Source organism: Cyprinodon tularosa, unplaced genomic scaffold (assembly GCF_016077235.1).
Source record: "Cyprinodon tularosa strain WSP-4 unplaced genomic scaffold, ASM1607723v1 ctg74, whole genome shotgun sequence".
NCBI classification, from domain to species: Eukaryota; Metazoa; Chordata; class Actinopteri; order Cyprinodontiformes; family Cyprinodontidae; genus Cyprinodon; species Cyprinodon tularosa.
Genome location: NW_024039496.1, coordinates 1 through 23,588, shown reverse-complemented (window position 1 = coordinate 23,588; position 23,588 = coordinate 1). Strand labels below are relative to the sequence as shown.

Below are 23,588 nucleotides of genomic sequence, written 5' to 3'. Positions count from 1 at the left end.
TCTGTTTTACCTCCAAACAAGCGCAGTGCAGCACCTTCGCTTGCTTACGTGAGTACACACACAGCAGAAGTGGAACCGCGTACCACTGTGTTCCTGCATGTAACCAAGCCCGCATCTAGAACTTTCACCCCAGTTCTGGGATCAACTGATGTATTTCTCGAAACAAATAATGTACCAAATAAGGAAGGTTTCTTTATGATTATTTGAGACATGAAGTGTGGAAGACAATCATAACAGGATGAACTAGTGTCAGCAATTTCATATCATAAACATTTTTACTCTAGGAGATTTTAAACATCTCTCAGAATCACATTTTTTGATAATTTCTGCATAAAGCATTCTCTTAGTTTGTGCATTTCAAACAACGCTTGCACACAGGCAGGGCCCACCATGCTATTTTTACTTTAACCCAACCATTTGTTGTAATGCATGCTTTGAGATGCCACTGGTAACACACTCCTCCATATGTAAACTCTAAGCTGCACCACCCACATGAGGCACATTTAGCTGCATTCCAGTAGGCCTTCTCTTCCTCCCATTACGCCACTAAAAGAGTAGCTTGCTTGCTTTTTCATCACACCAGGAGCACTGTTGGGAAGGATCTTGAATTTCCTTCCTCAACATCTGGAGGCAAGCAGGCAGAGGTCTCTTTTGCAGCACAAACGTGTGCAGACAGATCCATGTGTATCTGTACAGCTATAAAAACACTGAAAGTAGCTGTCCAAGGTCAGCCCCTTGAACAAACACAGTAGGTCTGCTGTGGCCTTCCACAGACCTCTATGTGTGAGTGTGCACTTCAGCTGGGCTGAAGCATTAAGTCTGGCTGCTTTGTTGAACTAAGATTAATAAAACTTTTCTGCTTTAATTCCAAATCAGGAGCAGAAATTCACATTTTCTTGCATAAGCATTCCTACCTCTAGAAATGTTAATGTTAAATTAAATTACAAACATCAAGTAAGTTGATCTACTGTATATTCTTCTATTGGAGTCCCAACTGTATGTCTGCTGAAAAGTAAACTTCCACCCTGATTTCAAGTGCTTTGCAACCTAGAGGTTCTTCTGCCATACTGCCTGGTATTTGCCTCCATATTTCTTTGAGTCAGCTCTTTCCTGGTTACCCGTCCAAGCTGGAAAAAAATGAATTCCTCAGTATTGGAAATCCTTTTTGCCTGCTTGTCTGATCCATTTTTTTCAAACAATGTCAGTCAGTTTCGGTGCAGTCATAGTTTCTTAGGTTAGCAATTATGGTACACACTTCCTATTTTGGATCATGGCTTAAATAGTGCTTCCCAAGATATTCAAAGCTTAGATGTGTCATAACATAACTTTAATTTACCAAACAGCTTACTTTCTGAAGATAAAAAGTTTAAGATTCGGGGCCATCCAAGATGAGGGGGGTTGAAGACAAATACACAACGCACTTTTTAAGATACTGAAAAGCTAACAATCATAAACCATTTTCATTTCCGCTCACAATCTTGCACTACTTTGTTTTGCTCTATAATACTGGAAATCAAAATAAACACAATGAAGTTTTAGATGTAAAGTGACAAGCACTAATACTTTTACAACATGCTGTAAAATGCTGCTTGGGTTGTCTGATAAGTTAGAGTCTTTGCATGGCAACTTTTATTTCAAAGTGACACAATATTTATCACTTTTTTAGTTTAGAGTTTATCAGTATATGTTGAGTGTTTTACAGAAACAACAAAATTCAACAGGCCTTTTACCCAAGACACGTCTATGATCTGTCAATAGGAGGATTTGAAGCCAATCGGTCCCTGAGCAGGGGTGATTTAGATTTAATTAGTGCTAGAGCTGAGATGAAATGTCATGAGCCCCATAAAAACCTGGCTCTTTAATCTCTTGAGCTAACTCAGACTAAATGAACAAACTGATTGAAAAACAAAATTAAGTATAAACTGTTTCGCACTTTAAGTTTAATCCCCTTTAATTCACTTATTGCAGATTTCCATTTACCAGAGAGACTTTTGAATGCTAATGAGCTCAGTTTATCCCAGGTTTAATCGCCACAGGTGCATTTATTCAAACAACAAAAGCTGAAGCAGTTGACTCATGCAATTTTCATCAATGCAGTAATTTTCAAGTCAGTGCCAAAAAGGGTTTAGTCATAAAACGGAGGAGCTCTCAGGGTAATCATTGATCAGTCACTTCATTTAAGGCTGTTGTTATTGGGCTCTAGCCATAGAGTTATAGTGACCCCTACAGGCTATTCTTTTAATAGAGACATAGCTTTGATTTAAAAAAGTTAGAAACTGATTTAAATTTACAAGTCTGCAGATCTGGAATGACCATCCATTAATCCAGGCTATAGTGTTTCGTTCCTGATACTTACGTTTATGTGCACTTAAAGGCAATTACTAACTCAGCCTTTTATCACCTGAAGAAACTCATTCATGTATTTCTCTTTAGTAGAATTGATTACTGCAACAGTGTCTTCAAAGGTTTGTCTAAAAAGTTATTTAGAAAGCTGCAGCTGATCCAAAACACTGCTGCCTGTGTTCTCACTAGAACTTAGAATCTAGAGCACATCAGCCCCATTCTGCAGTCCTTATGGTGGCTCCCTGTAGCTCAGAGAATAACATTTAAAATCCTTTGTTAGTCTATAAATCACTAATGGGATCAGGACCTAAAAACATTACAGATTTGTTGTCAGTGTATCAAACTTTCCCGACCACTCAGGTCTTCTAGTTCCAGCCTATTCTGTCCACCCAGAACTAGAACCAAACATGGAGAAGACGCATTTAGTTCCTATGTTCCACTTATCTGGAATGAACTTCCAGAATACTGTAAAAGAGGCTGAAAGTCTGAAAGAGGCTGAAAGAGTTTTTTTAAGTCGGTTAAAAACCTATTTGTTTAGAGCTGCCTTTGACTGTTGAAGTTAAACTGTTAACTGAGGTAATATTAGTTTAATATAGTGGTCCAACCGTTTTATTTGTCTTATTTCCTGCTTTTATCATGGTTTTATTTTCATTTGCTTGTATTCTGCTTTTTTTTCTTCAATTTTAAATTTTAATTAATTTAAAGCACTTTGAATTGTCCTTGTGTTGCACTGAGCAATACAAATAAACCATGCCTTGCCTTAATAATCTTACAAAGATCATGTTGGTGTGTGTGTTTATAAAGTGTCAATTTTTTTAAAGAGTTCCCTGGAATACATGAAAGTTTTCCAATAGATCAAAACTAAAATCATGCTAAGGAAAAACTGAGGAGAATCTAAACAAAAACGAAGAGAGGGACCGGTCTAAACCAGGAGTCATTACACTCAGAGCTATCTTAGATTACACTGAAAGATGTTTCCTTCCTGTATTTAAGACTTCATGATTCACTGAGGAAGTTAGGCGGCTCTCCATTTTCTATTTTAGACTATGTACACCGCCCTTCTAAATCCACACGTACAATTTCAGTTCCCTTATTTTTTTAATGCAGCAGACACGCCATGCCATTTTAACACAGCAGGTTAAACTTTAACGGAAAAAAAAAACAGAAAAAAGATACAGTATTAATGATATAAGAGTTTCAGTAATATACTGTAAGGACTGTAAAACATCCTGACTGCCCCCTTTTCAAAACTGCTGCAAAACATCATGTCCGAGTGGCAACATCGGTGACCTAGACAGGTTCATGGTAAACATTTAGTAAACCTCCAAAGTTCAGCCAACTCAGCACACGAGACTCTGCCAAGACAAACTATGGAAAACCAAAAATAGAGCAGAACGTGGAGGACTTTGAGAAGCTCACAAATTCATTGACCCAGAAGCTCTGGTTCATCAGGTCTCTGACAAACTAAATGACTCGGAAGTTAGATGAAAGATGGATGTTTCTGCCGTGCTGGGTGATTTTCAAAATGTAGCTGAATATCCACTGCTATTTATTTTAACCTATGTGTATAGGAGACTGGACAACATAAATGATAGAAACAGCTTGATCACATGGGCCCCTGATTGATTTACAGTGGCCTTATGTAATAAAAAAAAAATCTTAACACTTCATATGTGTAATCATTAACTGCATGATATGGTACCTTGCAAAATAATAATTAAATCTTTTGAACTTTATTAAGTAACAAAAAAAAATCACTGTATTTTAGATGGATTTTATCCACAAGACCTACAAAAAGAGGAGCTTATTGTAATGTGTTCAATCATTGTTTATGTGACTGTATTTGGAAAGCACTAATTAGCAGCTTTATTATTTCAAATCTAAATCTATGTCTAATGTATATCTAGAACCTCCATGTCTTTCTATAGCACTTTTGTCAACATGAGTTTTTTGCACAGTGTATAGTTGTGCTTTAAAAATGCATTTGGGTTGAGAAAAGGCGAAAAAGATTTCGTCCCACAGCATGATGCTACCACCATAATGTACAGTGGGAACGGTGTGAGTCTCTAGTCGGATTAACCTTTTGGATGTTGGTCAGAAAGCTCAATGTTTGGCTCGGCTGCATTTCCTTGAGGATTTTCTTTCACAATGTTTTTTACTTTGCTTGACTTGTTGCTACCATGCATTTTTATATTTTTCTCTGAACGCTGGTCTTCCTTTGCATGTAAACACTTTTAATTTCCGATAGGCGTATTGAAAAGTGCCCTATGAGATGTTCAAAAGGAATATTGAATATTGGCATATGCTGCTGAACAATTTCATCACCGATCTGTGTTTCTAGGTCCTCATGTAAATAGAAAAGTCATAAACTGATAAACTATCATCCACAATTTTTAATTTAATTTGATGTAAGGTAAGCTTTACTTATTAACACTACTGTTATTCGTTGTGTAAAGGTTCATACAGTGTGGCTTAATATTTTAACAGCAGGAGAATAACAACTGCTGTGGTATCCTAACTCATGTGGAATTAGAGGAAAGTGTATTTATTTTAAGGGTCACCAGCTGTTAGGACAACACAAATTTGGAAACCTCTAAATGTGTAACTTTCAGAGTCCAGAGGGGTCAGAGCGTGTTTCAGTCCTGCTCATGGTTTAAAGACCAAAAACACAACCTGTTTACCACAGCGTTGATGGCCTGTATGCAGCTGATGGAAAGGTAACATGTATTCTTTTCGATCTAAAGATAAATACATACATAATCTGAAGGATTAAAACAAATACAAAGTAAAATACTTTTTTTTTTAAACTTATGAATGGTTCATTCTAAGCTATAAATAATGCTATGATGGAAACAATTCCAGATTTGTGGCATGCACATCTAATAATTGTTGTGTTGACAGGTCCCTGGATCTCTGTAACTCCTACAGTTACCTTAGGCCTTATGCTAATGCAGGATGGAACAGTACTCTGTGGGATGTTTAAAACTTGTGGTTTTTTATTTTCTTTGTTTTATCATAAAAAAACAACAACAAACCCCTCCTATTTATAAAAATATTTTTCAATGAATGCATGATAACATAAATTAAAGTTTGTGGTTGTAATGAGCCAAAATGTGAAAAAAGCTTATCAGGTATAACTTTTTTTCTTAAGGTGTTGCACTTTATAAAGAGTAAAGACTCATATTTCAACAGCAGACAAGGTCAAAAACAAGGAGTGAGATTGAAGGAGCATGATCCTGCGGATTTCAACAGGGCTAGATCAGCCTGTAAGCAGATCAAATCAGGGTAACACTGGAACATGGCGTGCAGCTGGCCAGTGAGTGTAACACGAGTCTCCCAGGAGGCCGTCTTCAGCTCTCCACTGTCTTGTCTGCACACATGCAGTAATGAAGGGTCCTGACTGCTGATACTTTACACCCCTCCATCTTCTTCCAGCCAATAACTCTGGCTGACAGACACAAAAGACCTTAGTAATGCATTAAAGTTCCACCAAGGACATTTTGTTTTTCCTTGTCAAGGTGTACAGTACAGTAGGGCGTCCAGAGGTTTTTAGGGTAAGGTATGCAAAACCCATCCTGCCCCTAATCTTAATCGGTTAATTACTTTTTATCTTTTATTTTATTAAAAGCAGTGTTCTCTGATGTCTTTAAGATATCTGTGAACTACGGCAGCTGGAAAGAGCAAACAATATTGTGTTTACCTGAGACTCTTTCACAAGTTTGACATAACAGTAGGCCTGTTAGAATTGACAGTGTCTGGGCACCACTAAATCCCCTTAACTTGTCAAGGGTGGGTTATAGAGCTCGGGAATGCATTGTGATTTTTGCATACATCAGCTGAATTACAGCCAGTCAGTACTGTCACAACGTTAGGGGAGAGACAGTGAGAGCATTGTGTTTTAAACGGTCTAAAACTATTGCATAATTCAAGCACGTGATTAAAAGGTAATGACGGTGGCACGTTTCCAACATGAAACCTATTCGGACAGGAGTTTTACCAGGGACCACATATAGTATGTAATAATGAGTCTGTGTCTGTCAGAGATCTTCTGATCTTCTGTTAATCTTGTGCAAATCTGTCATTTAGGTAGTTTGCGTTGTAATAATTCCCACGCAAATTACCTGCTATAATTTGCTGAAGACATTAGTCCTCTGATAATAATTATCCAATGCAAATATGCAACATTACATTCATTACAATTATTTATTAGAATTAACTTTTGAATTGCCGTGATCAGGGCAGTTTCACCAGTCACGTATGGAATGATCCATAAATCACATTATCCAAGGGCAAAAAGGTCATTTTGGACAAGCATGCAAGGACGGTGCACGTTCTTGATTAGTTGGACTATTCAAAAGTTATGTATGTAGTTTCCAAACATTTTTAGTCTGTACATAAAAATGCTTCCTCTGTAATCAGTGAGAGATGTTAGGCAATGTGTAGCATTAACATCATATATCTGGTGTCAAACTGCAATTATCCCATGCATGACACACACAAAAAAAACAGAAAGGAGAGGATTTATTTATTGCACCTGGTCCTTACAATTATTACTAATCCACTGTTTTCCACTAGGCCAGTGTTTTGTCAAACCTGTAAGTGTTTCGGTAATCTTGAAAAAGGGTTTTGTCAAACCCCGCTTATAGATATGAGCTGGAAAGGGCAGGACAGGAACATGTAAACATCCCTGGAAAACTTGCCTGATAAGCAGACTTGTATTTATCTAATTTATGAACAAAAATGTTATTCTTTCACCCCTCAGTCATTAAATCTACCTTGCTGAAAAGCTGAGCAAATTGATCCAAATTAAATAACAAACAAAACCGCTTCAACATTCTGCTCAGAATATGAATGTAACTGCGGCTGGTGTTGCTTAAGTGGAACTCAGTGTAGTGTTTAGCCATGCTTGCAGTCTAAAGAGCAGATTTCTGAATGTTGGAATCAGTTCAACAACTAACAGGAAATCCTTTATAACTGGAACTAGGAGTCACCTTAACAAATCCCAGAAACTGAAATAAAATACTGGAAGCACCGGGGGAAACATTCACTCATTGCTTGGTGTTTGGAACATTAAGAGCCATGGAATCACATTGGATGGAGACCAATAAAATATTTTTTTGCTTTACAAAGACATTTCTACTTAATATTTCTTTTGCAGCTACACAAAGTATGGTAACATGAGTTGCTAAAAGTACATAAAAGGTAAATAAACCCCCCCCCCACTAATGTTTGCAAACATGTTTGCTTTGTTACTTAAATCAAAATAACAGATATTGACTAATGCATTGGCATCTGCCAAAAGCCTTAAATTGAGCATTCATTCCAGTCTAGTACCTCAACGCTTGCGCACAAGGCTCCTCCATCATTTCTTCATAACAAACAATCCAGAGGCCTCTAATTCTTTCTAACTAGAAAAGGTTGAAAAAGTTATACAAAATAAAGATATATTATCATCTTAAAGGAATTCAAAGTAACACTGGATTCTTAAACTCTCAAAAACATCCGTTTTTTAATCTTTGCAAAAACAAGGACATTATTCCCATTTCCTCTGTAGCTGTAGTCGTTGCAGACAGACATTAATCTTAAAGGCAGCTAGATTTTTTTTCTGCACACAGAGGACGGAGCCAGTGACTAATTCTAGCCAGCATACATGAAGAGCCCTCTTAATCACAGGCAGGGCTGAAACAGGAGCTGACAGTTCAAACCAGGAGCTAAGCATTAACAAGGCGTAAGACCGGAAGTTCAGGAGACACTCCTGCCCTTCAATACTTCTTTGCTAATTAAATGCAGGCTCCAATGGCACCTCCAAGTTCACAGTAGCCAGTAAAGAAATATTTAATAAACAAGAACTACAAAAAGCAGACTAGGATCTGGCAGAGTCAAGTTATTTAGACTGGCGGCGATAGTAGGGTAGGAAGAAGCACAAACACCGTCTCCAGTCGTCCTTCGAAGCAGTCCTGTTTTTGATTTGGTTACAGGACAGGATGAACCTAACGAGGATGAAACGTTTCTGGAAGTGTCTATAAAAGATGCATGAACACAGCTCTCTAAATATTTCTAGGTACAAAAAGCTACAACACTACCTCAGGCACTATCTAAGACTCTTAAACTGTATAACTTTATAAGCAAACATGTAGGCTAAAATAAAAACGACACATACCTACTAATATTTGGATAAATATTCTTTTTGAGTACACCTTGGTCAGATATTTTTTTAAAGCCATCAACAAGTATCTGTTATTATTGTGAAAGGATCTAAGGATGCTGTTTTTGACTAAAATGGGAGTTTAACTGCTCAGTTTCTTGGCACAAACTCAGCTCATTCTAAGCATAGTAAATGAAAGGACTAAGATCCGGATTTGAGGAAGGTCCCTCCGTAAGCTCAATGCCTGATTTATTCATGTATTGATTATTTTTCCAATCAGGTAGCTGTTGCTTTAAGGTCAACTTGATCAACTGGAAGGTAGTTCATTATTATCATTATTATCTATTTCGTCTCAGCACCAGCAGTGTAGCTAGCTCAAATGGTAATTCCACCATTGGCCCCCTCTAAGTACAAAGAGATGAAATTCTTGTTTTTCTGTGGATAATAACATTGGTTCTAAGGCATTTTTTATTAAGCATCCTGACCAGTTTCCTTTCATCTCCGAGTGGCTATTTGATTCAGATACAACAGACCAGGATTTATGTGAGCGTTCCTGTAGGACAAACATTATCATCAACATACATAGAAGCTTTTCACAAGTTCTACTTCAAGCCACTTATGACAGAATACCAACTGGTTTACATAAGTTCTAATATTTCTGTAAAGAAGGATGGCAAATGTAAAATATCCATCCACTAAAGAGGCAGAAACTTATTGATATCATCAACAAACTTATGGTAAGAGTGTCATTGGCAAAGGTGCTCTTCAGAAATAGAAACAGGGGTGTATGTTTATATTTAAGGCACTACATATAATTTAGCCAATGTGTAAATGTACACATTCTACAATAGAATAATATGTTGGATGTTCTTCTAAAGAAATACACAAAAAAACATGTTGTAAGGTATTTCAATCTCAAAAAGGGAGACACAGGATACAAGCGTACTTCTGACCAATAAGGCATAATGTTTTTATCATAGAAGAACCAATTAGTGAAAAAATGTTAAAGGAAAAAAGACAGGAGTTCTACAAGATTGGAAAGACAACCTAATACTAGTGAGAGCTGGTTATGACTAAATGCAAACCAAGGAACAGACAATGAAAACAGGTATAAACATAGAAAAATGCTGCTGGAGGTTTATTTTAAACCATGAAGTTTTTCTTAAGCAAGATTTTCATTTTTAAGAGAGAGTGCAAAGATCTTTTTTTAATATATTCTGCACACTGGAGCTTTCATTGCTTCCAACACATTCCTGGCAAAACTGTGACCACCTGAGGGGTACACATTATTAGATGGTAACACATCTAGCTTGAGAGTCTACAAATTGAAGCTCACTTTCATGAACAGATCTTGGTTAGACTGGGGAAATTTGATGAGATCGTTAAAACATAACACAATCTGGCAAAACAGGGGGAAAAAGTCTTGAAGTATAGTCAAGTATTAACAAATTAGGAGAACAGGGTGGAATTTTCCATCCAAAACCCTTTCAGGTTCAGGGGCTCTGCCTGGGCCATAAACAGGTCAAGACTGAGTGGGCTAGACCCTGAGGTCTACTTTAGAAAGTGATTGTCAACCAATGGGGAGGGGGGGCTCAGTGGAAAATTACCAGTCCCGCACTCACTCACGCACAGACGCACACACACAAGATCAGAAACAGCTGAGAGACTGAGCTGTAGCTACATATCTATCTCACTCTATGGTTGCCTTTTATAATAGTCGCAGGTGCGGGATGGGCATGGCTGCGTTGTCAGGACACAGCAGCCCGCAAACTGCGCACTTGATGATATGTGATGATGTGTGTATTCACATCCATGCACATTTCCAAGAAAAATACCCCTGTGAGATATCTTGCAGACCAAAGAGATGGGTTGGAGGCATGCATGTGTCTCTCTGTAGATGTGTTTGCACGAATTCAACATCGGCTATTTTGCTATTTGGCATTTGCAAGAAAACCTACTTTTTGTCCGCATTTATATTACAAATGTAAATTTTACTTAATCTATCAATTCTTTTACATAAAGTAAATACTTTTAATACCTTGTTAAAAAAGTTTTTTTCATGCAATCTCAAACAATTATACATTATTATACATATTATTATGTCTGACACAGAAGAGTTTTGTGTTTAGTCTCCCAGAGTTAATAGTTTGTAGATCCACTTTTAACTGTAGTGCAGCTAAAAGTAATTTGGGCTATACCCTTTTTGCAGATTTAGAAGCATATGCTTTCCTATTCTTCTTTGCCAAAAAAAAATCCAAAGGCTAAAACGTATTGATATTAGATTCAAGTCATACATTAAGTGTTTAAGGACTTGCCACCGACTTGTAACTGTTTTGAAACTTAAAAATTAACAAGTTTTGATCTAAACTGCTCCTTAATAGGCTTGCCTGTATATTTAAGGTTATTTACTTGGTTAAAAGCCTCTAACAAGCCTTCTTCTTCAGTGTGTCTGATAAAGAAATGCATCCCACAGCATTATTCTGCCACCACCATGGAGCAACATGCAGATGTGTTCTACTGTGATAAGTAGTTTAAATTTTTCTGTCACAAAGCATTTCACTTCTTTATTACTGCTAGAGATTGAAGACTTAAATGGGATAAGTTATGTTTCCTTCTACATAGGCTTCCTTCATAACTCTTTCCCTTCAAAGCCAGATTTGTGAACGTAACTAAGAGCAGATTCTCACACCAGAGCTGTTGATAATCCCTGGCCTGCCAGTTTTTGACATATTCTTTCAATTTTAGGATTAGGGGCTGAGCAATAGTATATGAAATGTTTGGCATATTGTTAAATAACCTAATCCTGTTTTTGTTGGTTCACAGACCTATCCCTGATCTGTCTGCTTTCTTCTTTTAACTGTTCTTCATGATGCATTTGTTCATTAATATCAGCAGCCTTCACAGATCAGTTGTATTTATATTAATTTACATTATTATGTTTTGAGGTAGTCAAGTGACGGGATTAAATAACAATAAAAAGTTTTTTTTTTTTCTATTTCAAAAAGGGTTTATTGTTTAAAATCAAAATAAAATGCACTGAAAAATTAGGTTGTATCAGCATTTGAAAAAGATTTTTAAAGAACACTTTAGCAAGGGACTGTATTTATGGTCATTTTATCCACCTTCTGAGTATAACATAACAATCAGATCTGAATCATCGTTGATGAATTTGGTGCAAAACAAAGCCGATATTTTACCTGGGTACCAAGGCAGCCCACCAACATGTGAGTTAGTAGTTTGGCAGCAAACATGGGAGAACGGGAGCACAACACATGGGATATGATGGCCAATGCAAACCCTGAAAAAATGGAAAATACTGTAAAGGCATACATGTTACATTTATAACTCATAAGACAAACAAATAACAAATTAAATGGAAATGATATCAAACAAGAAAAAACATTGATAGCTGATTTATACCTGAGATGCAAATAAATCCTGATGCAAAGAAGGCCTCGTTGTAGGATGCAAGTGCAGAAAACTCTGCATGCGCTGCGTAGATAGACAAGTGGGAGCATGCACATTCCACATAACTGCCACTTTCTTTCACAACCCTGCAGTACTGTCCATCAGATGACCAGCTGGAAGGAAAAAAGAATAAAAGATATGAAACAAAGTAGGTTAATATAAAATATTTCTTTATTTGATGTTTTAAGATTTTTTTTAGGTTTTATTTAAAAAAAGGATTCAATAATGTGAGTTGCACTTGGAGATAATGATGTCTCATATAAAGAAAAATCCTGAATAACTAGAAAAAGTCATGGAGATTATGAAGATCTAAAAAAAAAACATTTTTTTTTTTATAGTTTAATCTGATCTTTGTTAGATTAACTGAAGCAGTTAACCAACCAGAACGGTTATTTCCTCTCGACCTTTTACTCTCTAACTCGCACGTGCGGATTTCTGTTTTCCCCCTTTTGTTTTATCATCTAAACAGCTTCACGGGCCAAACCAGATCTGCCAATTTTTAACTTGCAACAGTGTGTTCCAGCCAAGACCTTTCATACCACTCCCTAGAACTGTCCTCCAGAAAGTCATTTCAAAAGTGAGGACACAAAGTGCTGCAGCTGAAATGTTCAGATATGAAAACAAGAAATAGATGAAAACAGCCTTTAAGAAGCCCTAATAAGGGCCTCTAGTTGGCCCTTTTGAAAGGAAAGAAAGATTCAAGTGCGGGGAGTATGGAGGAAAAATATGAGACATCACTTTAGAATTATATCTAGAGCGTCAAAAGGAAATGCAAAGTCAGTTTTATTGACATTTAAGTCCAACGGAACCACAATATCCTTACTTATTTAAAGGAAAAATATTAGATAATATTGTTTATTTTCTCTTCTTAAGAATTTTTTATGAAGTTTATCTCAACATGATTCATGATTTGAAACTTTGGGGCTCTGACAATGGGTAAATATTTCAGAGCTGTTTATATTTACTAAGCAAAAATAGAGCATGTTACACAACCAGCTCCACTTAAAATAATCCAACTTTCCCCCTGTTTACTTTCTTTGGTCCTTGCCCATTTTTTGTTTGAAAAATATAATCAGCAGTTCCATACATGGACATTCTCAGACTATTTCCATATTGTAATCTTAAACATTTATGTATTTTATCAGGCCTTTAATCAACAGATCACATAGAAGTATATTATCATGTAGTGGCAGTAAAATGAGACATTGCAAAGTTGTATTGAGCCACCTTTACTCTAAAGATCAAAAAGACATTAGATACCTTTTTTTTTTAAAGTCAGCGGAGGATAAGAGGATCCGTGGATCTCGCTTCTTTACTTGGTGACCAGCGGGAGTGCACAGCAACTAGCAGACCTTATCAATGTAGCCAAGAAGTGGATAAATAAGGCAGATCCATCTTAGCACTGTTGCTAGTATACTTCTGCATTTTTAAACATCAAACCGGCAGATTTTACCCAAAATGCTTTGATGAACCCAAATGGCTCTATAAGATCAGGTATGATAGCATATTTTCTAATCCATGAAAAAATTAACACTATTACACTCCCAACTTTATGGTGGTTTAACAGTAAAATGTTGCTATTAAATGAAATATTAAATATATTTTGTTTTATAGCTGTGGATTTTTTGTATAGTATGCTTAGTCAAGTTTGTTGTGTTGCAACCACTGACAGCGGGACTCTCTGCCATAGTCTTCACGGAAGCTCTTAGCTCAACGTACAGTCAGCCATGAAAGTTTGAACCATGAAAAGATTTTCTTGGGGCCAACTTTTCAATTCCAAGACAAAGTGCAGATTTACGTCAATGGATGATGCTCACTGATCTGTTTTCTGTTTCAGATTCTCCTCTCTGGCAGGATACTATGGTTCATCAGGACCAAAACATCTGGCCTCAAAAACAGCTTCTACCCATCTGCCACTAGCCTCGTAAACAAGACCGTGTCCTCCACTGATACCTTTCCCATAAGTGAAACAAATAAACAAAAAACATCGCAGCACATCTGTATATGAACTTATACTCATCTTTGGGACCGGGTCCTGACTAGGTGCAACATGACAAGACAAAATTATATGAAATTTTAAACTGCTGTTGTGGTTTAATAACCGCCATGGTACGTTTAGCTACTACAAGTTATTTGTTCCCCTATTTATGTATTCCATCTCTATGTTTACTTGTCTATGTGTTGTTCTTTACTCACCAAAACAAATTCCTTGTCTGTGTAAAACGCTATCTCCCAAAAAAGCACTTTTTCATTCTAATTGTTAAAATGTTCCAAATGCCCATACTGGCTCTATCCGTCCTTACGGCTGTGTTGAGATGACAGCAGGCTAAAGCAAAGGTAAACATATAATGTAAATATATTACACTGATTAAGGTTGAAATATTCAAAAAGTAATTTATGAGCTAATTTTGTCATTCACTGAAAAATTTGAGCTAGTGATTAACCTGGAACCCATGCAGCGTGTGGTAATAATTGGCCCGATATAAATGGCTAAACCAGTAAGTATTCAGTCTGTTGGTTCCTTGTTTTTACTATATTCATGTTATTTATTTAAATTTTAACCATGATCAGCATTATGTTGATTATTTTAAGATCTGCTGACTAATTACTCAATTATGATTCAACTTAAGTGCAAATAATTATTTTCTATTTTGTTTTTTTTTAAACAGTATTTTAAGAATGGCTTGTATTTTAAGGATATCTTGTGTTCTAGTATCGTCAATAAGATATGAAAATAAAAAGTAAATAAATTCTTGCCCTGAGAATACCTACCACCAAGCTTAAGATGTTTTCTAGTTAAGGTTTTATTTGTATGTATTTATCAGCAGGAAACTGTTCTCAGATGCTTTTGAAGAAAAGGTTTTAAGATTTGATATTTAGAGGTAGGCTATGTAAAATGACAAGAACCCCAATTATATGGCCAAAGGATTGAGTTAGATGAAAGAATAACTTTTTTTTAACATGGCCTGGTTAAATTTCAGAGCTAAATCAAACTAAAAATCTTTTGTCATACTTAAAAAAAAATTGTTTTTATTTTTCATTTGTTTTTATCGCATTCAGTAGCTAATCTGGCTTAGGTTATATTTTTTTCAAAATTAAAACATTTTAGTGTACAACTGCCTGTGGTTAAAGATATACGCCAAAAGATATGTAGTTGGAGAAGCTGGGAAAGGCGTTCTGAAAATAATTTGATCGAACAAAAATATACACAACCATTTTGAATTTTCATTTTTATAAAAAAAACAACTGAATTTTGAAATTGGAAATGTTTAAGGGATATGAATATTTTTACCAGAATCTGTATCATTTAGGGTGTTTTAATTTTATATAATTATTATTATAAGCTGGCGTATTGAAAAGGTTTCAAATACAGAAAGTTCTCTGCAGAGGGAACCATAAAGAGCTTGGCATTTAAACCTCCCAGCTGTTATTTGTCCTCCAGTTGGCCAAATTTGCTTTTGTACCGTAGCTTAAAAAAATATTTTATCTCGTAGTAATAGCATAAAGTATTTTTAGGGAAAAGTGTAATCCATGCAACTACATTAACAGAAACACATGAGATTGGTTAGTGTTAGAGTGTTTATAGTGCATTACCTTGCAGTGGTTTGATTCCAGAGAAGGCACACAGATGCTCCTGGTTTAATTTGCTGACCAGGAGAGTTAATACGGTATGTCACCTCAATGCCATCTTCTAGGGGTCGTGACCCTCTCTCCTGGAGACTTACTGAGAATACCTACAAGCAGAAGCAGTATCAGCATAGATTTTAGCTTCAATGACAAATAAAAATAAACAGGGTTTATTTAATGGGACAATGCTGCCATCTGCTGTTTGAAAAAGATTTTAAATTGGGTAAAATTAACTGCTATCATCTGCATTATGGCCTTCAAATAATTGAAACGACTTAGAATTACGTTTCCTACCTTCCCATTTACAGCTGTGACTGTATCATTGGTGAGAAGCCATTGCTCAGTTTTGAACTCAGTCAGCTGAATCCTGCTGAGGTTCCTGCAGTCTGCTGATGTGGCTGCTGGCACTGGCAGCAGCGCGTCTGGAAGCTGGAAGAAGTCGCCATTATGGCCTCTGTATTTGTGTCCATTAATTTGTGTTGGGTACCACTGGAGGGCAGATATCGTCATAAAAGGGCATGTTTCCATGATGATACCCATTCTGAGGAAAAAAGAAAAATTTGCAACACCGAGCTTTTTGATGGATATGCAAAAGAGATGTGTTTACACTTACATTTCACACTGCAAATGAGAAATAAGGGAGAACGCAAATCGCTCTGCCACCTCTGCAAGGTAGCTGAGACCTCGAGTGTCAACTCGGCTTGGGTTGGCCAGAACGCATAACAGGTCATAGGTCAGATTTCGGCTGCTTGAATGTAGAGGATTCTGCTCTGCTTCTATCAGTACCTGAATCAAGAAAAATAACAGCTGGAAGGAGAACTCAGTAGACAAAATTCTGAATGAAATTCTTCTCCAAAAACATGCTCATTAAATTGCTACAAGGTTTGCTCCTCTGCAGCAGTGAAACCTTGACATTCATTGAGATTCAAAATTCTTTAAAATTCAAATTTAAGCATTAAGTAGTTTTTACTACCATCCATCCATCCATCCATCCATCCATCCATCCATCCATCCATCCATCCATCCTCTCTTACCTTCCCAATAGTTTCAAGCACAGCAGTCATCTGTTCACGATTGAGAGTAGAAGCGAGTTTGGTCTTTAGTCCTTGAAGAACCTGATTGATTACTGTTGGGTTGAGGGGCTGATGTAATTGTTCTAACAGGCCCCACACAGACTGGCTAGCTGCATTTGACACCAGAGTCACATTAGCCTGTCCAAATCGAGAGTGAACACTGGCTCCTCCTGTAGGACTGTACAGAGCCACCTGGAAGCGCTTTGGTGTTGGTGAAGATGAGGCGAGGTCAGGCGTCAAGTAAACATCTAGTGTTGTGACGTGGCTCCCAGCTTCAAAGGTGACTTGGCCCTCCTGTTTAGGAAAGTCCATCCCTTCTTTAGCCGGCCAGATGATATACGGACCAACCATCTCTTCTTTGGACAGCTCCTGAAGAAGGACGGTGCATGTTTTAGGTTCAAAGGGGCAACATGATAAAAAGTCACTGGCTCGACACCAGACCTTTTCTAACCATGGTTTTCTTGTGAGTTCAGCACACATTGTTGTCTACCTACTATCTGCTTTGCTTGTTACTGAGACATATTTAACACAGTGTGTACTTGTTTCATAAAAGAACTTCTAGCTTCTATTGTCTACCCCAGTTCTATTAGAGATGAAAGCACATCACATTTGTCTGATAGCTATTTCTTTTTTGATTTTTTTGGAGTGCACTAGAAACTGACTTTAATCTCCAATATCAAAAGTAGTCACCAGATTGTCCATTCCCTTGATCTGGGTGTAGACATAACAAAACATCACATCTCAGATAACATCCCAATGGGAATGGAAAGAGAATGGAGAAAACCTTTTCATAATTTTTTGATTAACAAACCTTGACTTTTATAAGTCAGCCTTATGAGTGCATAACAGAAAGAGAAAAATTAAAAGATCCTATCAGACATAGAAAATGTTTAAAACACTCTTGTTCTGATACATGGTGTATCCTTCTCGCTATAGTGTGTGTGTAATAATCCGTAGTGTTTAATCTAACCTTTTTCAACAGTCATGTTCATATATATTTGGCTCACAAGGGTAAAAAAACTAAAATCTAAAGATTAGGGATGCACGATATAATCGGCCCCCTATCGGTATCGGCCTTAAAACTGAATATCGGATATATTTGATCAGCTTCTGAGTTTCTAAAGTCTACTACTACTTCTTCTTCCTCAAAAACTTCTTTTTTACAGACTTAAAAACTTCTAAAGATGAGGGAAAAAATATTGATACATTAAAATATTACAATATCTTCATATGCTGATATATTCCCATTTAAAAACACCATACCAATCTCTTTTATTAATGAAATATTGCTATATGTCATCGTTATGCTACGAAATCCCCCGAAAATCCACGGAATTTTGCCATATTTTTATATGTTGATATATTGACGCGGTATCGATCTATTTTACTAACAAAATCTAACAAAAATTTGCAAAATATCACGAGAGTTTGTAACAGAACGATGAAATTTCAGCGATGAAAGTAAAATAAATTGATACCGCGTTTTTAAAAATCAATTTGATATCAGCATATGAAAATATATTTGAGTATATTATTTTTCAAAGTGTCAGAAATGGATAACAAAACTGCTATTTTCAATGACTACTTATTTTTGTCCAGCTTTAACATCGGTATCGATATCGGTTATCGGCTACATGAGTTTTAAAATATCTGCATATCGGATATCGGCCAAAATCCCAATATCGTGCATCCCTACTAAAGATACCTTTTCTTTACTTAGGACTAAGCAATGGTTTACAAAAAAAAATGAAATAAAAGAGACTGTTTAAAAAAGGCTTTTCTAAAATATGTTTGAATAAAAAACTTTTTGATCTATCTCTTAAATTTCCTCTGCTTTTTATGCCAATCTGTTTAATTCACACGTTAATCAGTTCTTCTCTCCTTCATCGTCCAGCAAGATTTCTTAGTGCAGCACTTTGTGACACTTTTGACATTGTGTCTTATTTATATTTTTCTTTGTGACATAAACTTATTTTTGTACTTACTTACAACTCATTTCTTACGATAAGCTAATCAGGTTTCATTGTTATGTACCTTCCCTATATCAGCACTGAAGCTCTGACTTCTTTCCCTTAACAGCTGGACACTTCCGTTGCCATGCCTCTTATTTCCTGTCATTTTACCTCAGTGTTCTGATGTTCCCCTGCCAATGTGTATGTATTATTACTTAAAATGTCCTCACCTTTTCACCTCTGTTTTTTTTCTGCATTTGGATCCAGTTAAAAACCTAACACAACCCTTTGACGACCCACCCATGAGCCAATAGAAGGCTAGCTTTAAACCTTCTGTTTTGGCTAAGTTTAATTTATGTACCAAACATTGGAAACCTTCCTTCTAAATAAATAAGAGTCAGTCGTCTGTTTTAAGAATTAATCAATCACTTATCATAAAGGTTTTCTGTAGGTTGAGGTGTGTGATGCGGATGCAGTATACTTGTTATACTAAAGATAGTTGCTTCTGCTTTGTGTGACTGCAGCAATGAAAACATAATTCATTTTTAGGGTAAAAACCTTCTTCATTGTGGTTCATTCAGGAGAAAAACTGCCTTCCTGTTCATTCCAGACAGTTATGTTAGTTATTCAAATAGCAGATCTAGCTCAACACATTATATGCTTAATATAACAGACAGTCAAGCTAACAAAATGTATCATAAAGGAATGGTTTTAGACATATAAGGTTTCCATCCCAAAGCAAATATTTTCTGATCTACTAATAATTATGCATTAAACACAGGTCAATAAAATCTTCATTGTTTAAAAAAAGCAAAGAACAAAAACAAAATTCTTTCTTCAATTTGCCCCTTGGTTACTGTGGCTCAGGGGTCAAAGTAGATTTAAATTCACAGGGTTTGATATAAAAAAAAAAATAAAGTGAAAACCTACATAATTGCCTTGTAATGCCATGGAAATCCACACCTAAATTGAATAAATATGCTAACTAAAATGTCAAAATATTTAAAGGATTAGAGAAAATTTTTCGATGATAATGCAAGGAAACATTTACATCATATTTAAATAGATACGAGAACTATGAGAAAGAAATATTCAAAGATTTATGTAATTTTTCTCCTGGCTCTTTAACCAAAAATTCACAGAGTGCAATGAAATATTTTCTCTGGACATAATTTCCTTTGGTAGAAATTAAAGTAGGTTTTGCACCACCTTTTGTGAGCTGGAAGAAATAAAATCTTGATAGTTAGAAATAAGGATTTTTTACGGTTGGCAGAGTTTGAGCAGCCACATATATATTTTCTTATATAGCGAGAGCAGGGAAAGCCATACTGCTGAGAGCGAACCAACCATGTGGAGTATAAAGCTGAGCTACGCGCGTGCAAAGGCGCATTTCTGCACAAGTACAATACCGTTCGAAAGTTTGGTGTCACCAAAACAATTTTGTGTTTTCCTGAAAAGTCACACTTATTCACCACCATACGTTGTGAAATGAATAGAAAATAGAGTCAAGAAATTGACAAGGTAAGAAATAATGATTTGTATTTGAAATAAGATATTTTTTTTTTTTACATCAAACTTTGCTTTGGTCAAAGAATCCTCCATTTGCAGCAATTACAGCATTGCAGACCTTTGGCATTCTAGCTGTTAATTTGTTGAGGTAATCTGGAGAAATTGCACCCCACACTTCCAGAAGCAGCTCCCACAAGTTGGATTGGTTGGATGGGCACTTCTTGCGTACCATACGGTTAAGCTGCTCCCACAACAGCTCTATGGGGTTCAGATCTGGTGACTGCGCTGGCCACTCCATTACCAATAGAATACCAGCTGCTTGTTTCTACTCTAAATAATTCTTGCACAATTTGGAGGTGTGTTTACGGTCATTGTCCTTTTGTAGGATGAAATTGGCTCCAATCAAGCGCTGTCCACTGGGTATGGCATGGCATTGCAAAATGGAGTGATAGCCTTCCTTATTCAGAATCCCTTTTACCCTGTACAAATCTCCCACCTTACCAGCAACCCCAGACGATTACATTACCTCTACATCGCTTAATAGATGTCGTCAGGCGTTCTTCCAGCATCTTTTCTTTGCTCTGCGTCTCAAAGTCTCACATTAAAAAATCAGTATTGTTTTATGTTAAACCTCTCCAGTAGAGCATTTGACTGCAGTTTAAGAGGTCTCAGGTCAACTCCAGCGTGTATAAAGTACTACAGCTTCTCAAAAGCTAGTTTGCTTTCTACTGGTGTCATTAACGCATTTTAATGATATCTGGTTTTGTCAGATAAAAATTCAGTATCGTCTTGATGGTTTTATGTTAAACCTCAGTGGTAGACAATTTAACTGCAGATAAAGAGGTCTCGGGTCAACTCCAGGTGCCCCCTTGTTACTGTCTAGAGTATTGGAGCGTCGATAAAGTACTACAGCTTCTCAAAAGCAAGTTTTTTCTTTGTACTGTACTGCTCTGATTAACGCAAAGTAATGAAATCCCGTTTTGTCGGATAAAATTTCAGTGTTGTCTTAACGGTTTTATGTTAAACCTCAGCGGTAGACAATTTAACTGCAGATAAAGAGGTCTGGGGTCAACTCCAGGTGCCCCCTTGTTGCTGTCTAGAGCACTTGAGCATCAATAAAGCACTACAGCTTCTCAAAAGGAAGTTTTTCTTTGTACTGGTGTAGTTAACGCAAAGTCGTGACATCTGGTTTTGTCAAATAAAAATCAACATTGTCTCAACGGTTTTACATTAAACCCAATGACGGCAAGAATTTTTTTTTTCGAAATCATGCAAACTTAGCCCATATTCACTCTGTAAATCTGGAAATATCGTGAAAAACAGGGGGGTATAGCTCAGTGGTAGAGCATTTGACTGCAGATCAAGAGGTCTCTGGTTCAACTCCAGATGCCCCCTCTTTTTGTCTAGAGGCTTTAAGAGTGTATAAAGTACTAATGTTTCTCAAAAGCAAGTTGCTTTCTACTGGTCTCATCATTGTAATGGTATCTGGTTTTGTCAGATAAAAAAATAAGTATTGTCTTTTTCGGTTTTATGTTAAAACTCACCGGTAGAGCATTTGACTGCAGATCAAGAGGTCTCTGGTTCAACTCCAGATGCCCCCTCTTTCTTGTGTAGAGGCTTTAAGAATGTATAAAGTACTAATGTTTCTCAAAAGAAAGTTGCTTTCTACTGGTCTCATCATTGTAATGGTATCTGGTTTTGTCAGATAAAAAAATCAGTGTTGTCTTTTTCGGTTTTATCTTAAAACTCATCGGTAGAGCATTTGACTGCAGATAAACAGGTCTCGGGTCAACTCCAGGTGCCCCCTTGTTCCTGTCTAGAGCATTTCAGCGTCGATAAAGCACTACAGCTTCTCAAAAGGAAGTTTTTCTTTTTACTGGTGTAGTTAACGCAAAGTTGTGACATCTGGTTTTGTCAAATAAAAATCAACATTGTCTCAACGGTTTTACATTAAACGCAATGACGGCAAGAATTTTTTTTTTTTCGAAATCATGCAAACTTAGGCGGTATTCACGCTGTAAATCTGGAAATATCATGAAAAATGGGGGGTATAGCTCAGTGGTAGAGCATTTGACTGCAGATCAAGAGGTCTCTGGTTCAACTCCAGATGCCCCCTCTTTCTTGTCTAGAGGCTTTAAGTGTGTATAAAGTACTAATGATTCTCAAAAGGAAGTTGCTTTCTACTGGTCTCAACATTGTAATCGTATCTGGTATTGTCAGATAAAAAATTCAGTATTGTCTTGACAATTTTATGTTAAACCTCTGCGGTAGACAATTTAACTGCAGATAAACAGGTCTCGGGTCAACTCCAGGTGCCCCCTTGTTGCTGTCTAGAGCATTTCAGCGTCGATAAAGTACTACAGCTTCTCAAAAGGAAGTTTTTCTTTTTACTGGTGTAGTTAACGCAAAGTTGTGACATCTGGTTTTGTCAAATAAAAATCAACATTGTCTCAACGGTTTTACATTAAACGCAATGACGGCAAGAATTTTTTTTTTTTCGAAATCATGCAAACTTAGGCGGTATTCACGCTGTAAATCTGGAAATATCATGAAAAATGGGGGGTATAGCTCAGTGGTAGAGCATTTGACTGCAGATCAAGAGGTCTCTGGTTCAACTCCAGATGCCCCCTCTTTCTTGTCTAGAGGCTTTAAGTGTGTATAAAGTACTAATGATTCTCAAAAGGAAGTTGCTTTCTACTGGTCTCAACATTGTAATCGTATCTGGTATTGTCAGATAAAAAATTCAGTATTGTCTTGACAATTTTATGTTAAACCTCTGCGGTAGACAATTTAACTGCAGATAAACAGGTCTCGGGTCAACTCCAGGTGCCCCCTTGTTGCTGTCTAGAGCATTTCAGCGTCGATAAAGTACTACAGCTTCTCAAAAGGAAGTTTTTCTTTGTACTGGTGTAGTTAACGCAAAGTTGTGACATCTGGGTTTGTCAAATAAAAATCAACATTGTCTCAACGGTTTTACATTAAACCCAATGACTGCAAGAATTTTTTTTTTTTCGAAATCATGCAAACTTAGCCCATATTCACGCTGTAAATCTGGAAATGTTTCAAAAATGGGGGGTATAGCGCAGTGGTAGAGCATTTGACTGCAGATCAAGAGGTCTCTGGTTCAACTCCAGATGCCCCCTCTTTCTTGTCTAGAGGCTTTAAGAATGTATAAAGTACTAATGTTTCTCAAAAGCAAGTTGCTTTCTACTGGTCTCATCATTGTAATAGTATCTGATGTTGTCAGATAAAAAAATCAGTATTGTCTATTTCGGTGTTATGTTAAAACTCACCGGTAGAGCATTTGACTGCAGATCAAGAGGTCTCTGGTTCAACGCCAGATGCCCCCTCTTTCTTGTCTAGAGGCTTTAAGTGTGTATAAAGTACTAATGATTCTCAAAAGGAAGTTGCTTTCTACGGTTTAACTTTTAATGGTATCTGGTAATTCAATAAAAAATCAAGTTTAAAATT

General features: G+C 36.7%; 1 protein-coding gene and 3 non-coding genes across 4 annotated transcripts in view; 3 read left to right on the top strand and 1 right to left on the bottom strand.

Moving 5' to 3' along the window:
* Window positions 1-17,020, bottom strand: part of LOC119773018 (adhesion G-protein coupled receptor V1) — a 63,257-nt gene extending 46,237 nt beyond the window's left edge. The window contains exons 1-6 of the mRNA XM_038269802.1: window positions 16,618-17,020; window positions 16,197-16,369; window positions 15,878-16,124; window positions 15,551-15,690; window positions 11,909-12,069; window positions 11,686-11,786 (exon numbers count right to left, since the gene is read on the bottom strand). Coding sequence (XP_038125730.1) covers window positions 11,686-11,786; window positions 11,909-12,069; window positions 15,551-15,690; window positions 15,878-16,124; window positions 16,197-16,369; window positions 16,618-17,007 — 1,212 coding nt within the window. The 5' untranslated portion in view covers window positions 17,008-17,020. The remainder of the gene's footprint in view (window positions 1-11,685; window positions 11,787-11,908; window positions 12,070-15,550; window positions 15,691-15,877; window positions 16,125-16,196; window positions 16,370-16,617) is intronic.
* A 4,420-nt stretch (window positions 17,021-21,440) lies between these two features.
* On the top strand, window positions 21,441-21,512 carry trnac-gca. The gene has a single exon. It is a non-coding gene; the product is annotated as a tRNA-Cys (tRNA).
* Window positions 21,513-22,161: 649 nt separating this feature from the next.
* Window positions 22,162-22,233, top strand: trnac-gca. The gene has a single exon. It is a non-coding gene; the product is annotated as a tRNA-Cys (tRNA).
* A 442-nt stretch (window positions 22,234-22,675) lies between these two features.
* On the top strand, window positions 22,676-22,747 carry trnac-gca. Its single transcript has one exon. It is a non-coding gene; the product is annotated as a tRNA-Cys (tRNA).
* Window positions 22,748-23,588: the final 841 nt, after the last annotated feature.